A 13,148-nucleotide genomic window follows, 5' to 3' on the forward strand; every position below is an offset into this window, starting at 1 on the left:
TAGCAAGACTTGCTTTACTATCCCAAGCTGTTTTTCTGCCCATGAAAATGTGTGATAGGTGCCTTGAGGATTTTTCTCAGTTGAAACACGCACAGAGAAGATTTTCCTTCCAAGCCATGAATGTAATAAACATACAGTAGGCTCTTGGTATGTGCTGGGGTTTGGTTGCAGGACACACACATGTGGATACCAAAGGCTATAGATGCTCAAGTCCCATTAAATACTACGGCACAGGACAATGGTGTCCCTTATATAAAATGGCAATATCAAGGTTTGCTATTTGGAAATTTTATACACACACACAAATTTTCAAGCTGTGGATGCTTGAATAAAGATAAAGAACCCATGGATACAATGGCTAACTGTTTTTTTTTATACTTTAAAAATACTTTAAAGACTTACAGAACGTTTTATATGCAGTAGCTAATTTCACAGTTTGTTTTTCTGGAAGATCAGGTGTGATTGGCACCTTGGCGCCAAGGCAGCTCTAATAAACCAGCGTCTTGGGTTGTTCCCATGTGAATTCTTCTCTTCCAAAATGTCCATAGCACGCTGTCTGTTGGTAAATAGGACTCTTCAAGTTTAGTTCCCTATAAGCAAGGAAAACACATTTCTGTTATGTTGTACAAGATTAGCAGTCCAGCCCTAAGCATGTTCAATTTTTAGTAAGCCTAGGCTTACTCTCTAGTAAAAGTCTTCGGGAGCAATCTATTTTATATATCTTCAGTTTAAATTTTAAAAATCAACAACTATGAACTCCAAATGGAGACTGGCTGATAACACAACGAGCTCAATCCCATTTTGTGTTAACATGTGTAAAACCAGAATTATAAATTCTCCAGGAACATATGCCCAGCCCCCATGTAGTTGCCAACGTTTTTAATGCTTCTTACTTCTCTGAGGGCAACAATAGATGTCTTAACTGCATATTTCTTTAATGTGTCTTTTCTATTAATATATAAAGGTGGGGGGCACTTTAATAGTAAAAAGAACTGTACAGGAAATGGTGGCCTTTTACTTTGTCGAATGTATTGTGTTTCCAGACTGCTTCTGATATTGAGTTGGAAGTGGAAAAATGGGAGTGGAAGGAGGAACAATGGATTAATTATTTGGCATTTTATCGTTATTGTTGTTATTGTCAACCTGGACACATGGCGACCCTGTGAATGAGACATCTCCAAGCCCTCCTATCCTCCACCTCTCTGTTCAGGTCGTGGAGACTCAAGCCCATGGTCTCTATAATTGCGCCTTTCCATCTGGCATGCAATCTTCCCCTATTTCCTACAGCATCATTTATCTAGCTTTTACAGCATCATTATCTTTTAATTTGTCATTTACTGGATTGCAATTCCCAGCATTGCTCATTATTGGTAATGTTTGGTAGGGCTGATGAGAATTACAGTAGGCCCTTGGTATCTGCTTGACTTTGGTTCCAAGACTCCCTGAGGACACCAAATCTGTGGTTGCCCAAGTCTCATTAAATCCAATGGCATAATGAAATGGTGTACCTTCTATAAAATGGTAAAAACAAGGTTTACTGTTTGGATTTAATTTATTTATTTTGTTTATAGTGGGGATGGATTTTCAAGCTGTGGACAGTTGAATCTGCCATCTGTTGGAAATGCTTTGATTGAGAGTTCCTGCATGGGAGGGGGTTGGACTGGATGGCCCTTGTAGTATCTTCCAATTCTGTGATTCTATGAATTGTGGATTGTGCATCCATGGATTCTGTGATTCTATGAATTGTGGATTGTGCATCCATGGATACAGAGGCCCAATTGTACAACCAAACTACAGCTGGAGGCTCACATATTCCCCACCTCTGAACTAAGGAGAGACGGTTCAGCAGTCCTCACCCTATACATTCCTTTTCTATTAATGTGAGACCGTGCACCACATGTTATGTGAAGACTAATCCAATCCTGTCTGACTTATCCCACAGTTATATGCCTACACTGCAGACAGTGCAAGCACATACATAGAATATAAATTCCTATATACACCAGATAATTGTAAGGAATGGGAAACTAATGTGGTTACAAGAGGTGTTTGGAGGAGATGAAATGTTGCTATACTAGCAAGAAAAACCACTAGATAGCTCCTACAGAAATGAGTGATGAAGCTGCTGCTACTGGAGAACACTGATTCCTTATATGTGAGGAGGGGGGAGTGCTTAATTACAGTATAACCAACCTTTGTGACCCCTCCCCAGGGCCATCACTACCTATAAAGTCCAAGTTATGATAACAATAATAAGAATAAGAATGGGTTTGTGTGTTATGTGCCTTCAAGTTGTTTCGAAATTATGACAACACTATCATGAGGTTTTCTTGGCAAATTTTGTTCAGAGGAGGTTTGTCATTGCCTTCCCCTGAGGCAGAGAAAGTGTGACTTGCCCAGGGTCACCCACTGGATTTCACAGCTGATCTGGGAACAAAATTGTCTGGAATTCTTTTTATTCTACTGTTTGCTTTCAGATACTTACAAGACACAAATTTTCTTTCTTCTCCAGTGAGAAAGGTATGGTTCAAATTGTCTTACCCTCTAGTCAAATATTTTAGTTTAGCCTCCATGATGAGACGGACAGTGCCACCTCAACTGAATCCAGGAGACTATTTTAGAGACTATGCTGTGCAGGCCACATCACAAATATAGTTCTGTCTTCCAACAGAGAGAAATAGCAGCGATATCATGGGAGTGACAAGGGGGCTGAAATTGATGTTCCCCACCCCTAGCATCTGACACATATATGGTTGCCTCACTCTCCCTAATGGTAGGGCTGGCTCTTGTGCTTGGGATGTCCCACAAAGGCATTTCAACAGTTTGGTATCCCAGGATCCATTTGGGGGGAGGGGGGGAACAAACCTTATGATAGGCCCAAGGCGAAGATCAAAATTCTTTTGAATGATATCAAGCAGCTCATCTTCAGATCTGTCTGAAGTACCATAATGGAACACTGAGATGGCCAGAGGGTGACTCAGTCCAATGGCATAGGACAGCTGAAGAAATACAAGCATGTTGTAACTGAAGAAGATTTGAGTTCCTATGGATTAGAGAAATATATAAAAGGTATAGAGAACATATGGCCTTCCAGATGTGGCTGAACTGCATCTCCCATCATGCCTTACTATTGGCTATGCTAGCTAGGAATGACAAGTGCTGATGTCCAACAACATCTTGGGAGTCCCATTTTCTCCACTCTTGCTGTACAGTTTGAATCTCTCATCACTTCCAGAAAACATACAGGGGTAGTCGTGTTGGCCATATAGCACATCCAATAACAATGATAATCCAATATGTCTAGACATATGGAAGGGAGACATATTGGACTGCAAAGGAAATATCTTTTTTGTGTTGCAAAATGGATGTTAAATTTCCTGGATTTTGAGAACCTCCCAGTAGCCACATGGCCAGAAGGAGGAGGTTCTAGACTACAAGTAATACACCTCCATTACCATCTGAACTGAAAACAAAGACAGCAAAATGCAGGCCTATGACTAACATCTTCATTTTTTTTTCTCCTGTGTGGTTTTCAACACTTTCCCTGATGAAGAACGCAGTGTAGCTTCGAAAGCTTGCAACATGTATATTGTGCATTTTGCTTGTCCAAATAAAGGTATCACTGTTTGGTGGATTTTTGTTGTTATTCATCTCTTCCAGGTTAGTTTATCAGTGAAAAATGGAACCTGGATCACTTTTATTTTAAGTCCACCATTCTATCCGCTACCCAAAGGGTGGGCAACATCCCAGGATCGGGAGTCTGTAGCGCTCCCCCACTGGACCTTAGAAATTGTACCTTCCCCCTTAAACTCCAACCTCAGTTTTTAAAAAGGCTTTACAATCCCTCTAAGAGTTGGGTGGTTCAATTTGTCAGAGTGCCCCTCCCGAAGTTATTTTAAGACCAAGGAGAGCTTTTTCAAACAGAAAGTAACAAAAGTCATTTCTGGTTTTGAAAAAAGAAAAGCTGTCTGAGACCAGAAACAGCTGGGAAGCAGAACTAACAAAATCATTCCTCACACTCTAAGGGACTTTTTTTTTAGTGTAAAACAGGTTTTTTTAACTTAGTGGGGCATGTTGGTGGGGTTTTACTTTGGCAACCTCTGCATGATACCATACTGTGTTTCTCAATGCTGCTTTAAACATATTGGATGTGAGAGTTGTCTCTTCAGAAAAGAATATCCCCAGTCTTCAGAGGTTTGGTAAATATCATGTATTCCATCTTTAACCAAGATGAAGCATACCTAATTGTAGCACATCAAGGGGGGAAAAAGTAGCCTTGTGTTAGAATCATGGAATCTTAAAAGTTAGAGGGGACCACAAGGGCCATCTAATCCAACAACTAAAGCACCCCGAAAGATAATCCAGTTTTGCCAATGTGAGTAAACCCAGAAGGGATCAATGTTGAATCGCACCTTCCTGACAAACTGCCCTGGTACCATGTAAGTCAAACAGACACAGACAGACACAAATCTGTATACTGCAAAGGGCTCTTGAGACTCACTGAAAGAAAGAGGTTGGAGGCATGAGCTTTTATAGACTTGAGCCTACTTCCCCAGATGCATGTTTAATAAGTAAGCTCACGCTAGTCTCAAAAGTGCTACAAGATCCCTTTGCATACTGCTTTTCCAGACTAACATAGCTATGTCTTTGTATGTATTATGTATGTATATATTCTGTGTGTGTGTGTGTGTACACATACTGTATTTCCTATATATATACTCTAGTTTTGTGTGTGTTTCCAAATGATGTTTCTGTTGCCCTGGTACCAGCTGCAGTATTTCATTCCCACTCTCAAGTGTATTTCTTTTCAATTCAGAGACATATCAGAACAATTTCCATTCTCTTCCTTTTTAAATTCCTTCTCTTCTTTTCCTTTTTAAATCTCTCCTTACAGTTTGCAATATCTCATTGCATCAGTAAAATGGCGCTGTTGCACTATAGCACTATGAGAATTTTCTTAGAGGAGAAAGTTTGCACTTCAGACCGTAGTATCACTTTTGTCAAAAAGCCCCCCCGCTCCCCCGTTCAAAAAATTGAATGAATGGACATGGAGATGACAACAAATGGCAACCCTCAGCAAACCCAAGGAGCTATATCACCAGAACTCACACTTTTTAGACCTATATGAAAAAGAATTAAGAGTTAAGTATTAACGTCTTAAATAAATATGGTTGACTACATGATGTGTATACATTGAATGTGTGCCCAGCAGTACACTCCTGAAGATGCCGTGGCATGCATCTGGTGAATCAGTGAAGAGTATCTTAACAGTTGCACTCATTCAATATGGGGAGAAAGTACCCTCTAACTAGAATGAATGAATTAATCATTTTATTTCTATCACACACCAGAACAACCACCTCCAACTAGGGCTGACAGGTAGAACGAGGGACAAGGCTCCTGGACCTTTAATGGCTGTGCAAAAGAGAGGGCTTCAGCAGGTGCTGCTTTCATGGCTGAAATTCCCTCTCCTAAACTATTAAAGGTACTGGAGCCCCCCGTCCCTTATTTCACCTGGCAACCCTATACCCCACATGCTGCATTATAGATCAGTAAAAACAACAAAGCTCATAACTTTTACAACTTTTGTGGATGCTGTTATTCCCTTTTGTTTATCACATGTCTGGAAAGACACTTTGATTCTTAATAAATGCAATATTTGTGACATTATTTCCATAGTTAGAGTGGTCTTGTGTCCTGTTTTACAGTCTTCTTTATGAAAAAGCTAGAGCTCCAACTCTTTAAGGAAACAACATTCCTTATTAAATAGTCATTAGTGTGCTGCATTGAACTCTCTCTGAGGATGATTCCTCCCTTTCTAAATAGCTGATTATTGTGTACCTAAATTAAAAGCTTCCCTATAACACACTGGGGGAACAGTGTCTATTTTGCAATTGTCTTTGTTCTTGCCGCAAGGAAACTGGTTCTTTCTTACCTGGACCAAAACTCTCTTGCACAAGCCTGCCTTCACCAAAGATTTTGCCACCCAGCGAGCTGCATATGCTGCTGAACGATCCACTTTGGAAGGATCTTTCCCCGAAAATGCTCCTCCACCGTGGGCTCCCCAGCCACCATAGGTATCCACAATTATCTTTCTGCCAGTCAGGCCAGCATCACTCTTTTAAAAATAAAATAAAATAAAGATATTTACTTTGATATCACAAATAAAATTTCATCCCTCGATACTGTAACAACCACTTCAGTGTATGCATACCTTGCTCAATGCGTACCTTGCTAATATGGCAGGTTAATATGTAATCTAATACTGTAACAACAACCTCAATGTATGCATCACTCAATACATATCTTGCTCATATGGCAAACCACTGCCACAAAATAAATATCACTTTAAAGCAAATCACAGCTCTCCACTTTCCATTGCCAGTGCGTTTAAAAGCCTGAAGACATATTTACACTATGATTTATTAAGTGCACAATAGTGCTAGGCCATTAAAAAGATGCAAAAGTAAAAATAATATGTAAAAATAATTGCCAGAATTTATGGCACTGAGACACAAAGTACATAAATGCTATAAACGGACTGAGGACAGGTAACAAAATGAAGTTGTACCATATAATTGAAAAGTGACATATTAGTAAAGCGGTCGAAAGGAAAGCACCATAAAGCTGTTGGAAGTAAAGAGACATCAGTGCTTGTTTTTTTAGTAATTAGGGAAGAGAAGAAACTTTGAAATGCTTGTCTTGTTTTCATCTCTATGTTCCCTAATCTTTTTTTTAAATTCATGTAATTAAAACACACAAACATAAAAAGCATAAACTACATGAGATAGATAGATAGATAGATAGATAGATAGATAGATAGATAGTAACTATGAACATAACTAAACATACTAAACATACACTACATATAACTAACACACGAGTGACTTCCTCCTTACTAACTGATGGTTACAGTAATTCATTTAACACCTAGAATTGATATTTGCCTCTGATAAGAGTATATCAAAGAAATAATTTCCAGTCTTTCTTAAAAACTAATTAAGAATTTTTCCTTGATTAAAGTGGATAATTTAGCAGTCTTAGCAAGTTCAACCATCTTCATCAGCCAGCCTTCGTTTGTTGGAGTTATAACTTCTTTCCACCTCTGGACTCTTCTATTAAAGTAGATGTAGCTTTGTTTTGTCTGTCTGCTTCCCTATTTCTGATGAATTTCTCGCAACAATAAAAATAAGTTTTGTTTTGTAACCTTACCAGAGCATCCTGCATATTTCTAACCTGTTTTATATCAGAACAGAAGCTCGTGTTGCAGTGGGGCATAACTGCACTCTAATTATACCAATATTTCCTACAAAACCAAGGTAGGTACACTTGTATTCCTACAGTGTCAAAAGGAAAAAAAAAGGGGTAATGAGGTTACATTCATATGGCTTGGCAGGAGACTCTTGAAATCCACAGAACTTCCTTCTGACTAGGGCCTGTTACAGACTGCCAAAATAAAGCTGCTTCAGATCTCTTTGGAGGTATGCTGTTTAAACAATGCATGCATCCTAAGAATCCGGAAGCTGCACCAAAGCTGCACTCCAGTGCTTAGGAATGGAGTGTGGCTTTGGTGCAACCTCTGGACTTTTAGGACCCATGCATCATTTAAATAGCATACCTCCAAAGAGACCCAAAGCAGCTTTATTTTGGCAGCCTGTTACAGGTCCACCAGGAATCTACATATTTGCAGATATTGCTTTGAATCCCACTTTGGGAGAAAGGTGGGATATAAGACATAAATACATAAACATTTGGAAAAATTCACGGTTGCTGACCAAAATATTCCCAAAGAGCCAGGTTTTTACACAGTATTGAGGATGCAGTTACTGTACATTAAAAAAATGAAGCACCTCAGAAGACAAAACTCCACACCTTTCTAGATGTACATGTTTTTACCATTCCCTTTCTGTCTCCCAGCAGGTAGTCCTTATTTTTAAGACTTAAGATGATCTTTTTAAAATAGTTTTTTCCTCCTGACTTGAATTTGTCCCAGTATAATGACCTCCTGCCTTCCCATTTGAATCTATTCATCATCTCATACAAAGCTTTCAGGTTCTTAGAAATACCTATCCAGAAAAGCAGTGGATTCTGACATTAGCAGCTCCATTCACTGGATTACATTTCTGTTATAATGAATTGAACTCCCCACTTCCAGGGAGAAACTCAACAGAAGAGAATTTGTACACCTCCTTTGATAATATTTTTACAACATTGCCACCTAGTGATCCTTTACTATCACTGCTGCTATATTTAAAGAAGCATACCTTTATTGCAGCACACTGTTGTTGTGTGCCTTCAAGTCATTTCCAACATACATATACATTATGCAGAGAAAACACACATTTTTCTGTAAGACAAATACTTCAAGGAACAATGGTCAATCATAAACGTCTTGAAGGATGTTCTCTTACCGCACATCTGCTTGGTAACAGAAATATAATTGTTTTTAGCAGCTCCAATTTAAGGAAAAAATCCAAATAAAAGAAAAGAATGCAAGTTTTTTGTGGGTTTTTTGGGCTATGTGACCACGTTCTAGAAGAGTTTATTCCTGACGTTTCACCAGCATCTGTGAAGATGCCAGCCACAGATGCTGGCGAAACGTCAGGAATAAACGCTTCTAGAACGTGTCACATAGCCCGAAAAAACCACAAAAAACTATTGATGCCGACCATGAAACCTTCAACTTCACAAAGAATGCAAGATTTAAATTCTTCCTTGTGATTTTAACTAAAGTCCTTGCAAAGTTTGAAATGTTGTTTTTCAAAAGTAATTGATTCCCATTATTTGTTATAGTGTTTATAGCGAAGTATTTCATTGCCATTGTTTGTTCCACTATTGGAAAATAACTTGTTACATTATTTGCTGCTTTGCTTGTTGTTTTTCCATTCCTGCTTGTTGCACTTAAAAAACAACAACATAGGTTTGATAAGAGACTGATGTAAAATTTGCAAAAATTTCAATCAAAATGGCTCTAAAATGCCTTTTAATTTAATAATAATAATAATAATAATTTGTTTTATTTATATACCGCTATTCCAAAGATCATAGCGGTGAACAGCAAGTAAGCTAATTAGCAAGTAAGCTAATTTGCCCCCAACAGTCTGGGTACTCATTTTAGCGACCTCGGAAGGATGCAAGCCTGAGTCGAGCTTGGGCTCTTTGGCTGGTCTTGAACTCGCAACCTTGTGGTTTCGAGTGAATGGCTGCAGTACAGGCATTTAACCACTGCGCCCACTTTTCTCCTATATGGGGCTAATGAAAAACTCCTACTTGTTGCCTTAAGGAGCTTCATTCCCATTCTTATCTAAACTTGTATGACTTGTAACTCTTTAATTTCAAGTTCCATATTCTTAGACTACCTACTTACTTCACACTCAGAACAGCCAGAAATCAGATGTTCATATAATGATACCATAGAATTCCGTAAAGTGAAATTCTGACAGTATCTACACAGAAGTAAGCCCCATTAGATCCAAGTGGGACTTATTCCCAGGTAAACAGACATAGGATTCCATCTTAAGAGCTCTTAGGTTCAGAAGAGATAGTGATTGAAGAGACAGAGAGAACATTTCTAATGTAACCAACTATGGGCTGCAATGCATCTGTGTTTGCTCAGTGTGCAGGAGTCGCTTGGATAACTCTGATCCCCTGTCTCTGCTGATCCCAGTGAGCAAGAAACTACCCTTATTCTTTCCATAGCTTTACTCTACTTCTTGGCTACAATGATACCAGGAGAGTCTTGATTTACACAAGGGCTAACTAAGTTCATGGACTCATAAAGTCATTTGTTAACTGATACAAATGATAGTGGGCATTTCTATAGGGAGTTATTGGAAACCAGTAGGATGTGTTCCAATGGAGTGGAACTAGTCAAGAGGCTGCATCTGCACTGCAGAAATAATGCAATTTGATGTTACTTTAACTGCCATGGTATGATGTTATGGAATCCTAGGATATGTGCAGTGCGCCTGCATCATACACGGACGCACCATATGCGGCTTTCAGCATATGCTGAAAGCTACCAGGTAGCCCATGGGACCACGTGGGGCACAATGGGCGGCGCATCCCATTAAGAGTAATGGGGCATGCACTTGTGGTGTGCATGTGCCCATGGTGCATGTGTGCTGCTGTGCTGCCGCACCGCCGCACGCTGTGCCATGCACAAGCCCCATTATTTTCAATGGGGCTGAAGCATATGTGGGTTTTTTATACACGAGGGGGTCCGGAACGGATCCCCCGCGTAAAAAAAGGGCACACTGTAGTTTGTTGCCGCACCAGCATTTTCTGACAAAGAAGGCTAAATATCTCACTAAACTACAAATCTCAGAATTCCGTAGCATTGAGCCATGGCAGTTAAAAGGGTGTCAAACTGCATTATTTCTGCAGTGCAGGTACAGCCAAAGTTTGTGATTTTATTCAAGCTGCCATGAGCTTTAAAGAGGTTTTAGGGCTTACCTTTTTGAGGCTCAAAACCCCTCCCTCCCATAAAAGTCCAGTTGCTCACTCCTCACCTAAGCCAGCAGATGAAACTCCTTCCAGCCACATTAAAATCCAAGATCCTACTTTCTTTATCCCCCTCACATACCTCCTTCTAAGCAGGCAAAGGAAACCCATTCCTCCAATGACAGCAAGATTCCAGTTTCTTTCTATGCTCACACCACCCTTCTAAGCAGGAAAGGGGAATCCTTTCCTTAAAATAATGGCAAGCTTTGAGTTTCATCCTCCTTGTCCCCCATGCTCCTTCTAAAAAGGCAGAGAAAACCCCTCCCTCCCAGCAACACCAAGACTGCAGTTGTTTTCTCTTCCTATACATTGTGAATGAGACTTTGTTTTATATATTAATTTCTGGAGAAACGTTGTAAATTTAATTTGCAGGGCAATGCAAATTAAAACTCACCTGTACATTGCTTTTACTGGAGAAAACAACAAGAAAACAGCATGGGGTGCACAACCATGGCCTGGCAGACTTTAAAAAAATCTTCTACAACTCCCATCAGCATTAGCTAGGGCATCCATTGGTGAGTGAATATGGGAACTGTAGTACAAAAATATCTGGAGAGCCATAATTCCTACCCTGCACTAAAGGAGGAGGATGGAGAGGGGGAGGAAAGAGCTCTCTAAGGGCTTGTTTACACTGGTACAAAATACTGTACTAACCCCAAAGCCCGTGATGGCAATCTCCACAATGTATGGCTATTTGTAGGGAGGATCAATGGCTTTTGGCCCTTCACCTGACTTTGTTCTGAAGGTCATGGAAAACCTTGTGATTTTCAGGAAACCTCAGAGTGCCTCTGGCTCTTTTGGTTGTGTGGACAACTGGATCAAGTCTGATGTGACCATCCAGAGTCTACACATCAAGAGTCATGCCGTTCCACTTGTCCTATCCTGAGCAGCACAGGGAATGGGATGGATCTCCTTCAAAGCTTCTGCCGCTGCTTCCTCATCAGTTGAGCAGATCCCTGTGAATGTCTGCCCAGTGCACTGCCACTTCTGCTGAGGTCAGAATGGGGTGCCCTGCCCATGCGATCAGTCAGGAGGAAGTAGATCAACACCTCCTTTATAGATCACATGGCTGGACATCTCCTGGAGATGTCCAGCTATACAATCTCACTTCCCCCCAACTGCATGGCTAGACACCTCTTTGGTAGGGCACCTCATTCTGACCCCATCAATAGTGAAGGCACACTGGGCAGGCTCTTGCAGGGAGCTCCTGACCATGAGGAAGGCCAGCAAGGCCAATGCCATGTCAGCTTGGCTGGCCCTTGTGTGTAACAATGTGGCATCATACCAGATTCAATTGAGCTTGTGTGGTCACTATTGTTTGTAAAAGGCCAATCCAAGGCATAATCTTCCACACAGGTGCCAGATGAAACAGCCAGTGTAGATGCACCCTAAGCGTTTTAGGTTAATTTTTCTGTTGAGTCCAACATGTTTTGAATGCAAGGGAAAAACACAATACTCCATCACTGGGAGTTGAAATACACTGGTGCAGTCTAGGAGGGCATTGCCTTTATACCAGGGGTGCAGAAAAGCTGGCTATCCAGGTGACCTGGACAACCATACCCATAATCTCTCACTAATTAATTACCTTCTAGGGACTGCAGTCCAACACATCTGAAGATCCACATTTTCCCCAGCTTTGATCTGTAGGTTAAATTGCCAAAAGTACTGTACTTTAGCTGGCCTAAATACAACCTAAAAGCACCAGATCCACTCTCATCTGGGAAGCTGGGCAGGGTTAGTCCTGGCTAGTACTTGGATGGGAGGCTACAAATGAATTCCAGATGCTATAGACTATACTTCAGAGGAAAGAACTGGCAAAACCACCTCTGAGAAGTCCTTGCCTAAGAAAATAATTGGGCTGCCATAAGTTAATAGGAGACTTGAACACAGGCGCACGCGCGCGCACACACACACACACACACACACACACACACAGAGAGTACCTTAGGACCCCCTTCCAAAAATGCTTTACTGGGCAGGAGGTGGTAGATTGTGTTTGCATCCAGGTATTTGGCTGGAATCACTTCTTTCACAACTTTGTCCATCAGCTCTTTCCTCATCTGCTCTAATGGCACCCCAGGAGCATGATGCACAGAAATGACCAAGGTGTTCACACGGAGTGGTTCTAGCACACCCTCAACTTCTCGGTATTCCATTGTGACCTGGGAAATGAGCAATAGGACATCAACTTTAAACTGTTACTTTTCAAGTATTAAGTAAAACTCAGCTTCTCTCAACCCCTGCCATTTTTACACCATCTACTGTACAAATCAATTATCTTTTCTTTTGATATTCCCAAATATTTTACGTTGGTCAACTCAATGAGCTCTTATTTTCTTGCCATCTTATTCTAAGCAAGTTTACTACACAACCCCACAGAATGCCAATAGACTCTTTTCATGGATAAGCATGGTTATGACTGGAGCTAGAGCTTTCATTTTACTGAAGGCCTGACTTGCAGTTTTGTGAATCTGGAAGGATGAGAATATTGTACCAAGAAAAATGTTCTGGTGCATCAGGAAAAGTGCACTCGTCCTCAGTTAACCTGACTGTTTGCTATTAATCATGAGTGCTGGGTTGGTATTTTCTCAATGGGAGCTAAGTGTTAAGTGATGTCTACAGTGAGGAGACACCACATGCTCCAG

The 13,148-nt window shown here is 40.6% G+C and overlaps 1 protein-coding gene across 1 annotated transcript in view; it reads right to left on the minus strand.

Annotated features, from left to right (window-relative positions):
* Positions 1–362: 362 nt before the first annotated feature.
* The window catches only part of LOC121920557 (S-adenosylmethionine synthase-like), a 19,430-nt gene continuing 6,644 nt past the window's right edge, over positions 363–13,148 (minus strand). Inside the window, exons 2-5 of the mRNA XM_042447683.1 lie at positions 12,447–12,665; positions 5,936–6,118; positions 2,866–2,999; positions 363–590 (exon numbers count right to left, since the gene is read on the minus strand). Coding sequence (XP_042303617.1) covers positions 488–590; positions 2,866–2,999; positions 5,936–6,118; positions 12,447–12,665 — 639 coding nt within the window. The 3' untranslated portion in view covers positions 363–487. The remainder of the gene's footprint in view (positions 591–2,865; positions 3,000–5,935; positions 6,119–12,446; positions 12,666–13,148) is intronic.

The sequence above is a fragment of the Sceloporus undulatus genome, chromosome 2, assembly GCF_019175285.1.
Source record: "Sceloporus undulatus isolate JIND9_A2432 ecotype Alabama chromosome 2, SceUnd_v1.1, whole genome shotgun sequence".
NCBI classification, from domain to species: domain Eukaryota; kingdom Metazoa; phylum Chordata; class Lepidosauria; order Squamata; family Phrynosomatidae; genus Sceloporus; species Sceloporus undulatus.